Below are 21760 nucleotides of genomic sequence, written 5' to 3'. Positions count from 1 at the left end.
AGCTTTGCCGTGGGTCCCTTGGTGTATGGTGCTGCATTCCACAACTCACACGAAGGCACTTCCGTTGGTGGATGGATGCCTAATTTTTGTTGTTAAAGGGGAAAACAAAAACAAGGAATGTGTTGTACTGCCATGATGTTGATATTACCCTGGTTTAGGTTTTCAATATTTATACTTATTAATTTTTTCCTGAATGTACACAAGAGGTTTCTGGATCAGAGATTTCTTATTTACTAGACAGAAAATAACCAGTGAGTGGTTCCCTCAGGCTCACGTCTTACCTCTTTGGCAGTGAAAGCCAGGTCAAATGTCCTACGTACACAAAGTCTGTATTGTAGGCAAAGAATGAAGAAAAACAAGTTTTCTGTGTTTTTATACAAGGGAAGGAGACAACTGTCTCTCCTTCCCTTTCTGAGAGAGTTTCATTGGAAATATCAAAGTCTTTGGAATATAAATAACTCTCTCTGTGAAAAGACAGGCCCGTTTGTCTTCAGTTCTATGACTGGGAAGGGTTTCCCTGCTGTAGCTTCTCATCCCCTTTGAAATGTAGACACAGCCCTCCGGGGTTAAGTAAAACCTCCCCGGGGCTTTGACAATGTATACTATTGTAACTTAGTTCCTAAGGTTGCTTTTAGTCCAGAATCCCAAATTTCAGTAAAATTTGGCCTGAAAACCCTAACTGTCCAGTAACATGAAAATATTTTCCTTGCAGTCCCACAGAGGGATGTTTCTTTATGATAAAATCTGTCAGGAAGATCTAGCATTCCTAGATTTGTCTATGCCAAATAACAGAACTACAAGTACACTAAAGAAAAAAAAAGAATTAAAGGGAGAAACAGACAATTTCACAGTCACAACTGGAGATTTTAATACACCTCAGCAATTGATGTAACAACTGGAGTCTTCAAAAATCATCAAAGGCAGAAAAATCTGGACAGCACTGTCAACTACATGTTTAAGAATACTGATAAATTTCCCTTGAGAAAGATCACCAGCAGTGAATAAGAATACCTGTTATCTTAGCTCCTGGCAGCCTTGGGAGTTAACATTTTTAAATTTTTTTATTATTTGTTAATCTGATAGGCAAACGACAGTATTTGTACTTACTTGCATTTCATTAATCGCTAAGTGATTGAACATTTTTGCATATGCCTGTCATTTGATTTTTTTTCTTCTTATAAGGTACATTGATAATTTTAAGTGTATTTCTATATTGTTATATAGTTTTCTTTTATTTATAATATTTTATATTGCACATATTTCCCCTTGTCATTGACTTTTAAACCATCTCATGTTTTTTAACTTAAAGAAGTTAAAATGTTTGTGTAGTCAGGTACATCTCTTTCCTCTTTTTTTGTTTTTTAGTTTTTTCCTTTGATTTCTGCAACTTATTTTTTGTGATTCTACAATACTTAGAGTCCATGTAGGGCATTCTAATTCTCCTTATGACTTAGAGTCCGTATAGGGCATTCTCTCATTTTCAAACTTACCTTGTAAAAACCAAGGTAGACTCCCTCCAACCAATGAAACATTGAAATGGGCCAGGTAATATAATTTGTCTGTTTTTACAACTTAGGCTGTTAGTTACTACAACATTGTCCTATTCTTGTGCAATTTAATTTTATGTCTTCTTTTGGTTCTCAGATTATTAATAATTTCACAAGGCGGATCCAGACCAAAATCAAAGACCTTCTACAGCAGATGGAAGAAGGGCTGAAGACAGCGGATCCACATGATTGCTCTGCGTATACTGGTTGGACAGGTAAGCCTCTGGGATGTAAGTAATTGATATGTTTTATTTTTGGATTATGATATGTAAGCCTTGGATCTGAATTCTTCTTCTTTTAAAAGTCAAAGGTTTATACCTTTTAAAAGAAGTCTTGAGCTATCTTCATTGATGAGATGCTTTGTAATTTTATTTCTAAAGAAATTCTTTCTGCCTGAAGTTTGAATGGCATATGAGTTTGTATGTCATATTTTTGTAACATTAATTATCTGACCTAATTTATGGCTGTTTTTGAAAATGCGTTAAGATCAGCTTTTTCGTCTGCTTTTGGGTCTTTGATCTTTGCAACAAGATATATTTGTGTGATTTCTCTGGCCCGATACGTATGAACGATTTAACCTACTTTTTGTACTCATTTACATCATTTGTACACATAAAGATTTTGATTTTGTTTCTGATAATAATAATTAAACAAGCAACCAGTAATACATTTCACATCAAAAAACTTAATTTCAAAATGAATTTGCCTTAACTAATCTTTACATTCTTTTTGTTATTTTACCATGTAGCCATAATACTGTCGTAGCTATTTAGGGAATATAAAAGAAATGAGACAGACCTTGTTCTGAGGGATTAGACTGCAGTATGAGCATTGCTATCGTTACAGCCTTTTCTTGCTAAGTTTTTATAGTTTAGTCAGTGAACAGTATGGGCACAAGTGTACATGTTGGAGTCACCAAGAGCTGGCACTTGTCTTTGCAGTGCACGCTCAAACTTGATGGCCCTGATCTTTTTTATTATTTGTGTTTATATTTGTACTCATTTATGCGATGCTTTATTTATTATTTGCCTGTTATCAATACAGTAGTACATAGTAGCATTAGAATTGAATTTTTCAAACTTTTATACCCAAACAGACAACGAGCTAGTTCTCTTACAGAGCCAAAGAAACTTATCCTAAATGTAATTTTTAAAAAATATTTATTTATTTATTTGGCTGTGTTGGGTGTTAGTTGCAGCACGCGGGATCTTTGTTGCAGCATGCGGGATCTTTAGTTGCAGCATGTGAACTCTTAGTTGTGGCATGTGGGATCTAGTTCCCTGACCAGGGGTCGAACCTGGACTCCCTGCATTGGGAGCGCAGAGTCTTAGCCACCAGACCACCAGGGAAGTCCCCTAAATGTAAAAGTAAATAGTTTTGGCTAACTTGAAGTAAAATACAGAGAATAAGGTTATCTTGAAAGAAAAAACAGTTATTAGTAGCACAGTTTTCCTCCTATAAAGTCTTTTACTTAAAGCATTTCTTCTTGTTGAAAAGGGGTTTTAACTCCATGATTGTTAGGTCCCAAATTGGCTGTGCATCAGAATTATCCAGAGAGCTTTATAATAAACAAAGACTGTCAGCCTCCACCCCAGGACAGTTACATCAGGAACTCTGGGGGGAGGATTCTGAGAATCACTGTTTCTTAAAAATCCCCGGTTGTTGTCATTTTTTGGAATCACTGAGAGTCATCATGGAAATATTTGGTTTGAATGATTTCAAATAATATTTAGGACTTTGGGGTTCATGTAACTGTGTGGAATCCACTTACACCCCTACCTCCCTGTCTTTTCTCCTTAAACTGTACAATATAAGAACAAATGAAGCACCCCAAATTTATCCCTTTAGCAAAAAGTGAGAATGAGAATATACACAAATAATAAGGGGTGAAAAACAAATAGCATCCAGAATAACTATGGAAAGTCACAGTGGCAGAGCCGGTGAAGAAAGACAAAGGATCCAGGGCTGGCAGAATCTGTCCCACCATTCCCCACTTTCCCAGTTAACGAGTAGTTATTCCCAGAAGGAGTGAGACACACCCTGAGGGGGATCTTTTGAGGGCGTATCTAAGTGCAAAGTGGGCAAGTAATGCTGGACAAAGCAGAGGAAAAAGGTGTTTAGGGTATACAGGGAACAGGTTTTATTTTAGACTTTATATAAAAGCGCTGTTCTGAAAAAGAGGGGATTAACTTACAAAGCAGAAGCTGCATTCCTGGTGGCACTGGCTAATGGTGTAGGTAAGGAGAGAAACAGCAATGATAGGGGCCCTCCTCAAACAAGAAAGAATATGAGACTCAAAGGAAATCTGGCTACCAAAAGTCGTCATTTATTAACTAAACTGTTCATCACTTACTAAGAAGAGGATGCCTTTCATTTTCCTCTTCCTGTTAATAGTTGATCCAGAAAAATTTATCTTTTGAATTTAAGAAAAAAAATCTACAATTATTTACATAATATTAGGAAAAAGAAAATCAGGTTTTGTCAGCAGAAGAAAACACACCAGGAAAATTCTACTACAAGATGGAGAAAAAGGGCAGTACTTTCAACATTAATTTTGTAAGTTAATTATGCAATATAGTCACAATGCAGAAGTAAAGTAACTCAGAGAAGAGATGGCAAGACAGAAAGGTGATGTGAAATAAGAATTGACAGAACTAAGAAAAGAAATGAAAGGAAAAGGCAAAATCACTTCAGAAATGAGGACTAAATTGCAAGGAGTTGAAGAAAGAACTGGCACTGCAGAAAACACAGCAATACCATAAAAGGAAAAAAATCAAACTGGAGAAAAACTTCCAGTTTCTGGTCTGATGTGTAAGGAGTTTAGAAGTCACCACTTTGTCCTAAAAAGTTAAAAGCTGAACTAACTGAAAAATCAATAACTTTTCTAAGATCCGTCAGAGAAGTGGGGTTACATGACAAACAGCTGCACCAAAAATAGCAATAGACAGGGAGATTCAGAAAATCACAATTTACTGGAGCAGAGACCTACAAGGAGAGATCTCCACAGGAGCCAAAACTGTAATTGATTAATTGCTAGAAGCTCAGTGTGGGCAAATATGAGAGTTAAAAAAACTCTAGGAGGACCCAATCATAGGGAGGCACCCACACTTTTGTGAGGTTAACTTTGGAGTTATCCCAGGTCCTCAGTGTGAATATTGGAGAAAAATCCTCTCATGCCTCTGGTTGGGGGAGGGGAAAAGGAACCATTCTGAAATACGCTAGAGCATTCTGTTCTTAACACGGCCAGCCTTCAGGAGAAACTGCTTTACCAGAGCCTCGCCTCCTGGAGTTTTATCAGAAACTAACCTACCTGGAGGAAGGGTAGTAGCCAACTCCAGCTCCCTCTAGCCATTCTGTCCAACCTAAGGGGAAGAAGACACAGAAGCACTGGTGGAGTTCATGGTCCAGAGGCACATGTTCAACAAAACACTGAGACCTGGTCATAGGACCATAGAATGCTTCCACTGCCCCACTCCTTACTACTCCATTACTAGAGGACTATTTGTTGCAGTTTCTTTTACCCAGTACATTATGTCTACCTTTCAATAAAAAAATTACAAGACATACTGAAAGGCAAAAACAAACCAGTTTGAGGAGACTAAACAAACATCAGAACCAGAATGAGATATGGCGGGAATGTTGGAATTGTCAAAGCAGGAATTTTTAAATACTATGATGATATGCTAAGGATTTAATGAAAAAAGTAGACAACACGCAAGAACCCATGGATGATGAAAGCAGAGAGATGTAAATCCTAAGAAGGAATTGAACATAAATAAATGCTAGAAATCAAATAAGCTATAACAAACGAAGAATTCCTTTGATGGGCTAATTTAGTAGATGAGACACAGCTAGGGAAAGAATCACTGAGCTTGAGGATATGGCAGTAGAAACTTCTAAAACTGAAAAAAAGCTGAAAAAAACCCCCCAAAACCAGTATCCAAGAACTAGGGAACAATGACAAAAGGGTCAACACTTGTGAAATGGTAATACCAGAAGGAAAAGAAACAGAAAGAATCAGAAACAATATTTGAAGCAATAATGACCAGGAATTTTTCCAAATTAGTATACACTAAACCACAGGTCCAGGAAGCTCAGAGAATACCAAAGAGGATAAATGCCAAAAACAACAAAAAAACAAAAAACCTGCATCTAGGCATATAGTATCCAAACTTCATAAAACCAAAGATAAAAAATCTTGTGAGAGATACATGCTCCCCAGTGTTCATTGCAGCACTATTTACAATAGACAGGACATGGAAGCAACCTAAGTGTCCATTGACAGAGGAATGGATGAAGAGGATGTGGTGCATATATATGATGGAATATTACTCAGCCATAAAAAAGAATGAAATAATGCCTTTTGCAGCAACATGGATGGACCTAGAGATTGTCGTACTGAGTGAAGTAATTCAGACAGAGAAAGACAAATATCTTATTGCTTATATGCGGAATCTAAAAAGAACGGGTACAAATGAACTTACTTAGAAAACAAATAGAATCATAGATGTAGAAAACAAATTTATGGTTACCAGAGGGGAAAGGGGGGAGGGCGGGATAAATTGGGAGATTGGGGTTGACATATACACACTACTATGTATAAAACAGATAACTAATAAGGATGTATTGTATAGCACAGGGAACTCTACTTAATACTTTGTAATGGCCTATATGGGAGAAGAATCTAAAAAAGAGTGGATATGTGTATAACTGATTCACTTTGCTGTACACCTGAAACTAGCACAACGTTGTGAATCACCTATATTGTAATAAAAATTTTTTTTAAATCTTGAAAGAACACAAAAAAACTGCCCTATTATAGAAAAGCAAGGATCAAAATTACACCAGACTTCTGTTCAGCAACAGTGTAAGCAAGATAAGAATGGAGTGAAATACTTAAAGTATTGAGAGTTTAAAAAAAAATTAAAAATCCTAGAATTTTGTACCCTGCAAAATTATCCTTAAAAGTGAAGGAGAAATAAAAGCTTTCTCAAACAAAAATTAAGGGAATTTGTTGCCATTAGACTTGATTTTCAAGAAATGGTAAGCCAAATCCTTCTGAGAAGGAAAATGGTATTGGTTAGATATTTGGATCTATGTTAAAAAAGGGAAGAACTTCAGAGTATGAATAAATGAAGGCGAAATAAAAACTTTTATTTTTCTTATTCTCAGATGATATAATGGATCAAAATGTGTGTTCAAAATAAAAGCAATAATGTGTTCAATTACATATGCTTAAGTATATGTTTATATGTATGCATATATATATATATGTTTATATGTACATGTTATGTATAAGTAAAATGAATGACAGCAAGATATAAGAGGTAGGAGGAAGGAATTAGGAATATTTTATTATTATAAGATACTTGCTCTACCCATGAAATGGTACAGTAATATTTGAAAGTGGAGTGGGATTAAACAAGAAAAAAGTCACATCATATAAATATATGCAGAAAAAGCATCTGACAAAATCCAGTGGCTATTCATGATTAAAAATTCTCAGCAAACTGTGAATAGATGGGAACATCTTCAACTTGGTTAAGAACATCCACAAAAAAACTACATTGTATTTAATGGTAAAACACTCAGAGCTTTCCTGCTAAGATCAGCAACAAGGTAAGGATGTTCCCTCTCACCACTGCTCTCAGCATCATATTTGAAGTCCTAGCTAATGTAATGAGACAAGAAAAGGAAATAAAAAGTGTATAGATGGGGAAGGAAGAAATAAAACTACCTTTGCAGATCACATGCTGTTCTATGTAGAAAATCAGAAAGAATCAACAAAAAATAATCTCCTGGAACTAATAAACAGTGATAGCAGGGTTGCAGGTTATGAGGTAGATATACAAAAGTCAGTTGCTTCATTATATACCAGCAATAAATAAGTGAAATTTGAAGTAGAAAACACAATACTGTTTACATTAGCATCCCCCCAAAATACTTAGGTATAAGTCTAACAAAATATATGCAAAATCTATGTGAGGTAAACTACAAAACTCTTATGAAAGATATCAAAGGGGAACTAAAGAGAGATATTCCATATTCTTGGATAGGAAGACTCAATATTGTCAAGATGTCAATTCTTCCCAACTTGGATCTATAGATTCAATGCAGTGCCAATCAATATTCCAGCAGGTTATTTTGTGGATATCAGTAAACTGATTCTAAAGTTTGTATGGAGAAGAAAGAGACCCAGAATATCCCACTCAATATTGAAGGAAAAGAACAAAGTTGGAGACATGATGCTATCTGACTTTATAAGACTTATAAGACTATAAGACTTATAAGCTACAATAACCAAACCAATGTAGTACTGGTGAAAGAATAGAACAGAATAGAGAGCCCAGATATAGACCCACATAAATATAGCTACTGATATTTGACAAAGGAGCAAAGGCAATGCAGTGTAGTGAAGATGGTCATTTCAACAAATGGTCCTAGAGCAACTGGGCATCCACATGCAACAAGTGAATCTAGATACCTTTCAAAAGAATTAGCTCAAAATGGACCATAGACCGAAACATAAAATTCAAGACTGTAAAAGTCCTAGAAGATACACAGGAAAAAACATAGGTGGCCTTTGGTATGGCACTGACTTTTTAGATACAACACCAAAGATGTGATCTGTGAAAGAAATACAGGCGTACCTTGGGGATATTGTGCGTTCAGTTCCAGACTACCACAATAAAGCGAGTATCGCAGTAAAGTGAGTCATATGAATTTTCTGGTTTCTCAGTGCATATAAAAGTCATGTTTACAGTACACTGTGCAATAGTATCATGTCCAAAAAGAACAATGTACATATGTTAATTTAAAAATATTGCTAAAAAATGCTAACCATCATCTAAGCATTCAGTGAGTCAGTCTTTTTTGCTGGTTGAGGGTTTGAAATATTGTGAGAATTGCCAAAATGTGACACAGAGACACAAAGTGAGCAAATCCTATTGGAAAAATGACTCTGACAGACTTGCTCAATTCATAGTTGCCACAAAACTACAATTTGCCAAAAACACAACATCTGGGAAGTGCAGTAAAGTGAAGCACAGTGAAATGAGGTATCCCTGTAAATGATAATCTGGACTTCTTTAAAATTAAAAACTACCTGCAAAAGAGAATGAGACAAGCCACTGACAAGGAAAAAATAATTGCAAAAGACATATCTGATAATGGATTTTACCCAGCGTAAACAAAGAACTCTTAAAGCTCAACAATAAGAAATGAACAACCTTATTACAGAATAGGCAGAATGCACGAGCAGACACCTCACCAGAAAAGATATACAGATGGCAAGTAAGTGTATAAGAATATGTTCAACGTCTTATGTCATTACAGAATCGCCAGAATTCAAAACACTGACAGTACCAAATGCGGGTGACAACGTGGAACAACCAGAACTCTCATTTACTGCTGGTGGAAATGCAAGATAGACACACTGGAAGACAGTTCAGAAGTTTTTAACACAGCTAAACATACACTTACCATATGTGCCAGCAATTGTGCTCTTTTTTACCCAAATGAACTGAAAACTTAGGCCCACCAAAAAACCTGCACATGAATGTTTATAGCAACTGTATTCATAATTGCCAAAAGTTTGAAGTAACCAAGATGTCCTTCAATGGGTGAATGAGTAAATAAATGGTGCATCCAAACAAGGAAACACTATACAGACTTAAAAGGAAGTGTGCCACAAAAAGGCATGGAGTAAAGGTTAATGTATATTTCTGAGCTTCCCAGGTGGCGCAGTGGTTAAGAACCCACCTGCCAGTGCAGGGGACACAGGTGCGAGCCCTGGTCTGGGAAGATCCCACATGCTGCGGAGCAACTAAGCCCATGTGCCACAACTACTGACCCTGTGCTCTAGAGCCCACGGTCCACAGCTGCTGAGCCTGCGTGCCACAACTACTGAAGCCCGCGTGCCTAGAGGCCATGCTCCACAACAAGAGAAGCTACCACAATGAGAAGCCCGTGCACTGCAACAAAGAGTAGCCTCCACTCACGGCAACTAGAGAAAGCCCACGCACAGCAACGAAGACCCAATGCAGCCAAAAAATTAATTAATTAATTAAATTTTTAAATTGTATATTTCTAATTGAAAGAAGACATCTGTAAAGGCTACATACTATGTGATTCCAACTATATGATATTCTGGAGAATGTATAACTGTGAAGACAATAAAAATGGTTAGTGTTTTCAGTGAGCTAGAGGGTGAAGGACAGATGAATAGGTAGAGCACAGAGGATATTCAGGACAGTGAAACTGCTCTGGATCATTGTACAGTAGTGGATACATCTCATTATACATTTGTCCAGACCCACAGAATGTACAGCACCACGAGTGTACCGTAATAAAAACTATGGGCTTTTGGTGAAAATGATGTGTCAGTGTCAATTCATCAATTGTAATAAATGTACCACTGTGGTGTGGGATGTCAGTAGTTGAGGAGGAGGTATATGACAGAAATATCAACAGGGAGGAAATCACATTGGTATCAAACCTCTAAGTGGCCACATTCAGAAGTTCACCAGCAGGGGCTTCCCTGGTGGTCCAGTGGTTAAGTATCCACGCTCCCAATACAGGGGGCCTGGGTTCGATCCCTGGTCAGGGAACTAGATCCTGCATGCCGCAACTAAGATCCCATGTGCTGCAGCTAAGACCCGGCACAGCCAAATAAATAAATAAATATTTTTTAAAAAAGAAGTTAACTGGCATCCTACAAGATATTCAAGGAATGAAAATATGAAGATAAGATGTTAAATCCAGCTATAGGTTACTGCCCTCCAGGCATATGAAATATAACAAAAAGTATAACAGTAACCTAGGAAATATTTTTATCAAGAGCATTCCAGAGGACTCTACTAATGTAATAATTGACAAACAGTGGCTCGTGGGCCAAATCTGGGATACAGCCTGTTTGTTCACAGGCCTTGAACCCAGAAGCATTTTTATTTACATTCTTAAGAATTTTGAAATAAAAGAAAACCCAACAGAGACTAAATGTGGCCCTTGAAGCCTAACCTAAAGATGATTATCTGGCCTTTATGGAAAAAAAATTGCTGATTCCTGTATTAGAGGACTAGCCAAGATATGATTGAGGAAATGGGCATAATTTTATAGTGACATTAATTAGGAACAGAAGTTTGCAGATAGGGGATGAAGGGCACAAAAACATAAATGAAATCGGGAAGCCTTAAAACAGAGGAAATTTTAGGGACTTCCCTGGTGGTCCAGTGGTTAAGAATCCTCCTTCCAATGCAGGGGACACAGGTTCAATCCCAGGTTGGGGAACTAAGATCCCACGTGTTGCAGGGTAACTAAGCCCATGTGCTGCAACTCCTGAGCCCGTGTGCTCTAGAGCTCGCGCACCACAGCTAGAGAGCCCACACACAACGACTGCTGAGCCTGCGCACTCTGGAGCCCTCATGCCTCAAGTAGAGAGCCCGCGTGCTCTAGAGCCCTAGCGTCACAACTTAGAAGCCCGCGCACCACAACGAAAGTTTCCGCATGCCACAGTGAAGATCCCACATGCTGCAACTAAGACCCGACGCAGCCAAATAAATAAATAAATAGAGGAAATTTTAGAAATCACATGACTACTCTTCACTTTACAAAAATTTATTTCACAAGGTAACTTGAAATGGATAATTCTCTGTGAATACATAATCTACCAAACCTGACCCTAGAAGAGATAGGACATGTAAACAGACAAAATTCCAAATAAAATTTTGAGAATGTTGTCAAATATTTACCCAAAAATTTCACTGGGAAATTATAACAAACCTTTACTAAAGGACGGGAAATCCTTAGGAGTGACAACAGTAAAATGGTGGAATAGGAGTTTTCTACTGTCTTCCTCCCCAAAGAACACTGACTTCGATAATTATACACAGATGAGAGTACCTTTCTGGGATCCAAGAGTCCAGTGGAGGATTTACACAATACCATTGGGTGGGGGCGGGGGGGGACACAAAACAAAAACTGAGATTGGACACATTGAAAAGGGTAAGAGGAAAATTTTCACTTCACCTGTGTCACCCCATCCCCAAGGTGGCACAGCTTAGTGCCAAGAGACACATTCAGCCTGTGATTTCTCCTACGGGGAAAGTGAGAACATGTGAATGAGTGCCCGGCTTCCCCAGCTATGTGGGAAGCTACATAGGATACCCACTTCTTTCCCATCCCTTTCAGAATACAGAGGAGATGTTCATGACCAAGGGGCAAGGAAGGGCTGAGAGCATAGCAACCAGGGCTCAGAATTCAACAAGGGATGCAGGTCCACTAGCCACTTTGAGGACTCCATCAGGAAGCCTGCCTGTGAGCCACTGGGGACACCTCACCAGTGGATCCCCCAGTTAGCCCATGGTTACCTCCAACGTTCTGCATTCCTCACCCACACACTGATCCACCCCATAACTGTGTGTGCCCTTGAGGGCAGTGTGTGCAAACCTTAGTGGACAGTGAGCATGGGCAGAAAGCTGGCCCAGCCCTGCAGAACTGGGAGAAGGCAGACACTTGAGCATCCCTCGCTGCCCTAGGGAAGCAGACGAGACCGGCAGCACTCAGCCTGGCTTTGTGGAATCAGGAGAAGGCATACAGTCTTAAGAATTCTCCCCTAACAGGGAACAAAAAGTGTGGAGCAGGCATATCCATAGAGAAGGCCTGAGAATGCCTGAGAATCTGTAGTAAGGCTGACAGAAGACATTTCGTTCCTGAAGGCTGTCAGTAAAGACTGGAGGAGGCGACTGTGTCTTCAAATGCTAAGACAGCAACACAAGACTTCAAGGAAAATGAAAGATCAAGGAAATATAACAGCACTAATAATTTATAATTTTATAATAAAATAATTTGCCAGTAACCACCCCCAAAGAAATGGAGGTTTATGGTGTGCCTGATAAAGAATTCAAATTAGAGGACTTCCCTGGTGGTCCATTCGTTAAGAATCCGCCTTCCAATGCAGGGGACATATCAATGAAATTAGGAAAACCATACATAAACAAAACAAGCTTAAGAGAGAGAACCAAAAACGAAGTGTAGAGCTGAAGAATATAAATGAATGACATGAAAAGTGCAGTAGAGAGCAGCAGCAGAATGGATCAACAAGAAAAAAAATCTGTGAACTTGAAGGCAGGTCATTTGTAATTAACCATTCAGAGCAGGAAAAAGTAAAAAGAATGAATAAAAGTAAAGAAAGCCTATGTGAATTCAGGGACATAATCAAGTAAAGCAATTAATGCATTATAGGTGCCACAGAAGGAAAAACAGGGAGAAAGGGGCAGAAAGTTTATTTAAAGAAATAATGGCTGACAATTTTCCAAATCTGGGGAGAGAGTTAATGATGTTCATAATTTCCCATACAGACTCATCCCCAAGAGGACTTTACTGAGACACGTTATAATAAAACTGTGTAAAACCAAAGACAGAGAATTTCCAAAGCAGGAAACAAAAATCTACTTACATACAAAGGAACCCCAAGAAAGCTATCAGAAGATTTCTCAGCAGAAACTACAGGCGAGGAGAAAGTGGGTTGATGTATTCTAGGTACTTAAAAAAAAATGCCAACCAAAAATACTATATACCTGGCACGCTGTCCTTCAGAAATGAAGGAGAAATACTTTCACAAGCAAACAAAAGCTCAGGGAGTTCATCACAAGTAAACCTGCCTCACAAGAAATGTTGAAATGAGTTCTTCAAGCTGAAACAAAAGGATGCTAATTAGTAACATGAAAATATAAAACATACTGTTATAAGCAAGTGTGTAGTCAAATCCAAATACTATAGTAATGTAATATGGTCATGTAGTGCTTAATTTTACTACAAAAGTTTTAGCAGAAGTATTAAAATTAACTATAGCTACAATAATAATTTTTTACTGGGTATACAACATAAAATATGTAAATTTGTGATGTCAGAAACATAAGATGTTGGGAGAGGGGAGGAGAGTTTTTGTACTAGCTTAAAATAGAACGTTGTAAGATGTTTTATGTAAATCTCATAGTAACTACAAAGCAAAAAGCTGTAGTAGATACACAAGCAGTTGTTAAAAAAAAAAAAAAAGGAATTGAAGCATACCAATAGAGAAGATCATCAAATTGCAAGGGAAGACAGCTAGAGAGCAAGAAAGGAGCTATGGAACAGCCAGAAAAATAATAAGATAGCATTAGTAAGTCCTTACATTATCAGTAAGTACTTTAAATCTAAATGGCTTAAATTCTCAAATCAAAGACAGAGTGGTTAAATGGATAAGAAAAACTATATGCTACTTACAAGAGACTCATATCAGCTTTATGAACATAGGCTGAAAGTGAAGAGATGGGAAATTATATTCCATGCAACTCGAAACCAAAATAGAGCAGGAGTAGGTATACTTATGTCAGAACAAATAGACTTTAACTTCAAAAACTTTAACAAGAAGCAAAGAAGGTCATTATATAATGATAAAGGAGTCAGTTTATCAAGAGAATATAACTGTTGTAAATATATATGCACCTAAAAATATAGCGAACACTAACAGTTCTGAAGGGGAAAATACACAACAATGCAACAGTAATAGGGGACTTCAAGATCCCTCTTCCAACATTGGACAGGTCATCTGCATTATCAATAGGAAACATTAGAATTGAACTATGCGTTAGACCAAATGGATGTAACAGACATAAACAGAATATTGCATTCAGTAGCAGCAGAACACGTTCTTCTCAAGTGCATACAGAACGTTCCTCAAGATGATCATGTGTTACAACTCAGAACAAGTCTCAATGAATTTAAGAAGATAGAAGTTATATCAGGTATCTTTTCTAGCCACAGTGGTAAGAAACTAGAAATCAGTAATAGTAGAAAAACTGGAAAATTCATAACTATGTGGATATTAAAACAGAAAGCTCCAGAACAACCAGTGGGTCAAAGAATAATCAAAGGAATAGCAAAAAATATCTTGAAACAAATGAAGATGAGAGCACAACATATTAAAACTTAATAGGATGTAGCAGAAGTAGTTCTAAGAGGGAAGTACCTTGCAGTAAGCAACTACATTAAGAGAAAAGAAAGGTCTCAAATAAAGAACCTAACTTTACACCTCAGGGAACTAGAAAAACAAGAACAAACTAAACCCAAAGATAGCAGAAAGGAGATAAGAAAGATCAGAGCAGAAATAAGTGAAATAGAAACCAGAAAGCAGTGGAAAAGATCAGTGAAACTAAGAGTTGGGTTTTCAGTAAATAAACAAAATAGGCAATTTACCAAGCCTAGCTGAGAAAACAAGAGAGAAGATCCAAGTAAATAAAATCTGAAGTAAAAGAGAAGACATTATACTTGATACCACAGAAATAGGAAGGATCATAAAACACTACAATGAACAATTATAAGCCAGCAAATTGGATAACCCAGAAGAAATGGATCAGCTCCTAGAAACATACAGCCTACCAAAACCGAATCATAAAGAAACAGAAAATCTAAACAGACCAATAATGAGTAAAGAGATGGAATCAGTAATCAAAAACCTCCCAACAAAAGCCTAGGACCTGATGATTTTACTGGTGAATTCTGTCAGACATTTAAAGAATTAATACCAGTCCCTCTCACACTGTTCCAAAAAAGCTGAAGGAAAGAAGAAAACTAAAGGTCAGTATCTCTGATAAACCACAGATACAGAAATCCTCAACAAAATACTAGCAAACACAATTCAAGAGCACATTAAAAGAATATGCATGATCAATGGGTTTTATCCCAGGGTTGCTAGGATGTTTCAACATACACAAGTCAATAAATATGATACACAACATTTACAGAATGGAGGATAAAAATCATGATCATCTCAGTAGATGCAGAAAAAGCATTTGATAATACTCAACATACTTTCATAATAAAAACTCTCAAATTTGGTACAGAAAGAATGTACCTCAACATCACAAAAGCAATATATGATAAGCCCACAGCTATTGTCATACTCAAGGATACTCGTACTCAGCTAACAATACTCAGCGTTTCCTCTAAGATCTAGAACAAGACAAGGACACTCAATCTTGCCACTTCCATTTAACATAGTACTGAAAATTCTAGGGGGGAGCAATTAAGGCCTGCCCCAAAATAAATAAATAAATAAAAGGCATCCGAATCAGAAGAAGTAAAGTTGCTTCTGCTTGCAGATGACATAATCTTATATGTAAAGAACCCTGAAGATCCACCGAAAAAATTTGTTAGAACTAATCAATTCAGCAGAGTTGCAGTATATAAAATCAATATACAAAAATCAGTTTCTTCTGTACATTAACAACAAACTATTGAAGAAAGAAACTAAGAAAACAATTCTGTTTACAACAGCGTGAAAGAACAATACTTAGGAATAAATTTAATCAAAGAGGTAAAAGACCTGTATACTGAAAATTATAAGACATTGATGAAAGGAATTGAAGCAGCTGCAAATAAATGGAAAAATATTCTCTGTTCATGGATTGGAAGCATTAATGTTGTTAAGATATCCATACTACCCAAAGTGATCTATATATTTAATACGGTCTTTATCAAAATTCTAATGGTATTTTTCAAAGGAATTGAAATCAGTCCTACAATTCATATAGAATTACAAAAGACCGAGAATAGCCAAAGCAATCTTGAGAAAGAAGAATAAAGCTGGTGGCATTACACTTCCTGATTTTAAAGTATATTATAAAGGTATAGTAATCAAAGCAATATGTCACTGGCATAAAAACAGACACAGAGACCAATGGAACAGAATAGAGAGCCCAGGAGGAAATCCATGCATAAACGGTTCATTAATTCTTGACAAAGAAACCAAGAACGCACAGTGGGGAAAATTGCCTCTTCAATAAATGCTGAAAACTGGATTGCCACGTGCAAAAGAGTCAAACTGGATCCCTATCTTATTACCGCTCTCAAAAATTAACTCAAAATGGATTAAAGACTTAAATATGTAAGGCCTGAAACCGTGAAACTCCTAGAAGAAAACAAAGGAAAAGCTCCTTGGGTCTTCGCAATGACTTTCTGGATATGACACCAACAGCACAGGCAATAAAATAAAAAAATAAGCAAGCGGGATTAGGTCAAGCTAAAAAGTTTCTGCACTGCAAGGGAAACAGTTGAAATGAAAAGGCAGCTTTATAGAACAGGAGAAAATATTTGCGAGCCATATATCTGCTAAGAGGTTAGTATCCAGAGTATATTGGGAACTTATATAACTCAATAGCAAAAAATAAATAATCAATTAAAATATGGGCAAAGGACCTGAGTGGACATTTTTCCAAAGAAGACACACATATGGCTGGCACATATATGAAAAAGTGTTCAACGTCACTAGTTATCAGCAAAGTGCAAATCAAAAACCGCAGATATCACGTCACACCTATTAGGAAGGCTTTTGTCAAAAAGACAAGAGAGAACAAGTGTTGGTGAGGGTGTGGAGAAGAGGGGACCCTAGTATATGGTGGGAACATAAATTGGTGCAGCCACTATGGAAAACAGTGTGGAGGTTCCTCAAAAAACTAAAAATAGAACCATATGATCCAGCAGTCTCACTTCTGGGGAAGTCAGTATCTCAGAGAGACATCTGCACCCCCATATTTATAGCAGCATTATTAACAATAGCCAAGATATGGGAACAACTAATATCCATCCATCCTTGAATGGATAAAGAAAGTTGTGATCGATTGATCCATCTCTCTAACTATATCTAATGGAATGTTATGCTGTCTATGAATGGAATGTTCAGCCACAAGAAAAAGTGAAATCCTGTCATTTTTGACAATATGGATGGTCCTAGGGGGTATTATGCTAAGTGAAAAGCCTGACAGAAGGGCACAAACTGTATGGTCTCACATACATATTAATTCTAAAACAAACAAACAAAATGTCAAACTCATGGAAACAATAGAATGGTGATTACCAGGGGTTGTGTAGTAGGGGAAATGGGGAAATGGTGGTCAAAGGGCATAAGCCTTCGCTTATAAGATATACCAGTTCTATAGATCTAATGTACAACCTGGGACTATATTGTATACTTGTAATTTGTATACTTGTAATCTGCTAAGAGAGTAGATTTTAAGTATTTTTATACATACACACAGTGTATTGTATACTTGTTATCTGCTAAGAGAGTAGATTTGAAGCATTCTCATACACACACACACACACACACACACAAAATGATAACTGTGTGGGATGATGGATGTGTTAACCTGATTGTGGTAATATTTCCACATTGTATGTCAAATCATCCTGTTGTACAGTTTAATATATACAGTTTTATTTGTCAATTATATCTCAATAAAACGGGAAAAAGAAACAGTAAACTAATAAAAAGACAATTTTTTTTAAAGAACAGGAAATCTCAGTGCTCCTCTTACAGTGTTTTAGAGAATAGGAAAATAAGGAATACGTCCCATTGTTTTATGAAGCAAGGTTAATACTGGTACCAAAACTAATATAAATATCTACCAAAAAAAAAAAAACAGCTTAGTCTCACTAAGTATTAATTTTGATAATTATAGTGCTGTTTTGGCTTGTAAGAAAAGGTTCATATATTTTAGATTTTCATACTGAAGTATTCAGGGGCAGAATGTCATGATGACTTTTTTTTTTTTTTTGATACTTTACCCATCATCATTTACTTTAAAATACTTAAGCTTTGAATGTATACAACCATAGGTTTTTAGGTTCACAGGTTGACCAGATCATCATCCTATTTTTAGGGGTTTCTGAGTCAATCATGAAGTACTTGTAAACCTTTTATAGTGATTATTATGTTTGAAATTTGTAGGTATTTAACTGCTAACTTGTTTTCTGTATGTTTATCATTTCAATTTTTTGAATGCAGAAGACACTCAAGGAGGTCATAGCAATTCATATGGAGGGATTTTTTTCAGGGCTTACAAATATGCTACTTTTATGTCTGTTTGACTTAATGTCTTTAAAAGAAAAAATGGATAATGACAAAAGAAGGACTTCTCAAAAAATATATGTAGGTGTTAAGAATTAATTTGAAAGGCAAGTAGGATACCCTGAATAGGAGAATTAAAGAAGCAGCTACCTGTTTAGAGAAATTTGAAAAGCAAAATGAAAAATATTAAAAGTGAGAGTAGGATATCAGACAAAGAACAGAATATTAGAGAACCTCAGTTCAAACATTAATAGATATTTTGGGCTTTTCACCATCATATCATTTCTTTAAGTATTTTTTCCTACAGTATACTTTATTAGGTATATATTTATACAGATTCCTTTATTACTTATCTGTCACATAGACTTCTTGAGCCCAGGAATAACAGCATGCTCCTTTTAGAAGTCATATAGGTCATCCTCCATAGATTTTCGGAAAAAGACCCCTCTCTGGTTCCCTTGAGTAACCAGATCTGTTCTTTAATCTAAAATAGGAAGTTTGGATAGGTGATAAGCTATGTCTTCTGAATTCACTACCTTACTCTGCATCATGTAGCTGTTCTGTAAACGGTGAGTTGACTCACTGGTTGGTTGGTCACTAAAGAAAATTGAAAAATTGTGAGAAATAGATAAATTAGAAAGAAGATGGTATAAAACTCAGAAACGCAATCATGTAATTTGGCATAAGATAGGAGGACATTATTATATGAGAAGTAAGAAGAAAAGAATCCAGATTAGCTTATAATACAAAGGAGAATAAGTACAACCAGGAAACGAATGAAAATTAAAGGGGAATGAGTGGGAAGTCTTGTATTTCCCTTATCTAGGAGGTAGTGAATCATTGTGTCAGAACAGTTAGCAACATTTTAACTTGTTTGCAATTTTTTCTACACTGGGTTCTTTTTTTTCCCCATTTTTAAGAAACATATCATATGTAATTTGTTTGAAGTTACTCCTTCAGAAACGTAGGCTTTATGTAGGTTTTTCACGTAATCATGAAATAATGTCCTGACAGTAAAAAGGAAAGACAATAATGCTTTTCTTCTGCGGGGGGGTGGTGGTGATTATTCCAGGCATAGCCCTTTTGTACCTGCAGTTGTATCGGGTCACATGTGACCAGACCTATCTGCTCAGATCCCTGGATTACGTAAAGAGAACACTTCGGAATCTGAATGGCCGGAGGGTCACTTTCCTCTGTGGAGATGCTGGGCCCTTGGCCGTCGGAGCTGTGGTATATCATAAACTCAGAAGTGATTACGAGTCCCAGGAATGCATCACAAAGTGAGTTTTTACAACTGGAAGTATTTTCTTCAAATTCTCAGTCTTGATGTAGAAAGAAACTCAAAAAACGAAAAAGAATTTATCTTTTAATTCACCTGCTCTTGCAGACAGTTCTCTCCAATAAGCGAAGAGTTTGTAGTTTAATCTTGAGCGTAATGGTGGGATTGTATGCTACCTTTCTATCCAAGCATGCGTTTGCCTTAATTTGAGGGAGGAATAAACATGTTCTTTCCTAAATAATTTTTGGTTGCCTTCAATGCATGAAAATTACCTTATATGCCTTAGATTCTCTATAATAACTTAGTTATTTTTAGGTTCAATTGTTAGGAAACAATTAGAGAATGTAAGCTTTTATGGTACCGTTTGGTTTATATTCTCTTTTGAAGCAGCAGAAATCAGAGCTCACGGCCATGGTCTGGTGGAGTGTCTGGCAGGTGCTGGTCGGTTAATGTTTGTTAAAGATGGGGTGACTCAAGCTAATTTTCAAGCATTGGCTACATTTTAGTAACATTTTTGTTAAAATTTGAAATCACTTTCTTGTAATTCTGGATTACAAAATTGAGTATCTTCTCGTATATGGTTTAGAGTATCTTCTCTTATATGCATATATCCTATACATTTTAGATATAAATGTAGAACTTTTGAACAGCAAGGTGTTTTATCATTCGTGTTGATGATATCTGAGAGAGAAGTTTTTGTTTGGTTTTGTAGTGGGGAAGTTTTCGTTGTTTTCCCTCTTTTTTGGTATTTTTAAAAATTAGTTTTAAATTAAAAATAGTAACAGATGGTTCCTAAAGTGACAGGGTTCCTTGCAGTTTCAGGAAGAGGTATGTTAGACATTCTCTCTCTGGGAAAGCAGGATGTTTCTTGTTGGGTAGACTTTTGCAGCTCCAGAGAGCCATCGTCTGCCGAGATTCAGACCTTCCCGACGAGCTGCTTCAGGGCCGGGCAGGCTATCTGTACGCCTTACTCTACGTGAGCACGGAGATGGGGCCGGGCGCCGTGTGTGGGTCAGCTGTCAAAGAGGTACTGTGGGGTCCCGCCCCGGGGCGTCCTCTCCTGTCTGCCATGCAGCCTGTCTGCTAGCAGAAACTTGCAGTAGTGGCTGGACTCTGCTTCTAGGTAGGAGTAACTTCCCAAGGCCACTCATAAAATTAATAAATTGCTCCTTTTTTCTCTTCCAGGGATGTTTTTAAAAAAACTTTAGGTCTGTATTAATTTAGCAGTCTTTACTAGAATCAAACAGCAGCATCAGGAAGATAGAATGTTTATTTCTCTTTCAGGAGGTATCAGAACTGGTAGGCAAACCAGGCGAATATGGCTAGGCACCAGCTTCTGTCTTGTTCTGCCTTTCCTAGGACCATGCCCTTATGTGCACGACCACAGCTCGCTGAGCACCCCCAGCCCAGGGGGTGGTGAGGAAGTGGGAGATGAGCAGCTTCCTTTTTAAGCCTGAGAACTAGAAGTTGCCCACCTCACTTCTGCTCCCATCCCACTTCCAGAACTCAGTCAGATGACCGTGTCCAGCTGTTTGTATCTCTGAGGCCAGATGCCTTGCTAAAACTTGGGGCACTGTTACCAAAAGTGTGAGGGGAGAGAGGATATGAGGAAACAATTACTGTCTTTGCCGCATAGTCATTCTAAAATCCTCCAACAGACCCCACTTCCTTAGCCTTTCATAAATAAAGCCGGTTCCTCCAGCCTTGGAAGATGTACAGTTATCCTTTAGTACCTGTTAGGGGTTGGTTCCAGGACCCCCCTTGGATACTAGAACGCCGGGATGCTGGAGTCCCTTATATAAAGTGGTATAGTATTTGCATATAAATTTGCATATAAACTGTGCACATCGTCCCATGTACTTTAAATCTCTAGATTACTTATAATACCTAACACCATGTAAATGCTATGTAAAAAGTTGCGCACGTGCAGCAAATTCACGTTTTGCTTCTTGGAACTTTCTGGAATGTTTTTTTACCAGTATTTTTGATCTGAGGTTGGTGAATCCATGGGTGTGAAACCCGCAGCAAATATGGAGGGCCAACTGT

General features: G+C 37.2%; 1 protein-coding gene across 1 annotated transcript in view; it reads left to right on the top strand.

Annotated features, from left to right (window-relative positions):
* Positions 1 to 21760, top strand: part of LANCL2 (LanC like glutathione S-transferase 2) — a 60185-nt gene that overhangs the window by 16414 nt on the left and 22011 nt on the right. Inside the window, exons 2-4 of the mRNA XM_082661590.1 lie at positions 1645 to 1762; positions 19508 to 19715; positions 20594 to 20741. Coding sequence (XP_082517716.1) covers positions 1645 to 1762; positions 19508 to 19715; positions 20594 to 20741 — 474 coding nt within the window. The remainder of the gene's footprint in view (positions 1 to 1644; positions 1763 to 19507; positions 19716 to 20593; positions 20742 to 21760) is intronic.

The sequence above is a fragment of the Grampus griseus genome, assembly GCF_964374135.1.
Source record: "Grampus griseus genome assembly, chromosome: 9".
NCBI classification, from domain to species: Eukaryota; Metazoa; Chordata; class Mammalia; order Artiodactyla; family Delphinidae; genus Grampus; species Grampus griseus.
This window is presented reverse-complemented; position numbering and strand designations above follow the sequence as displayed.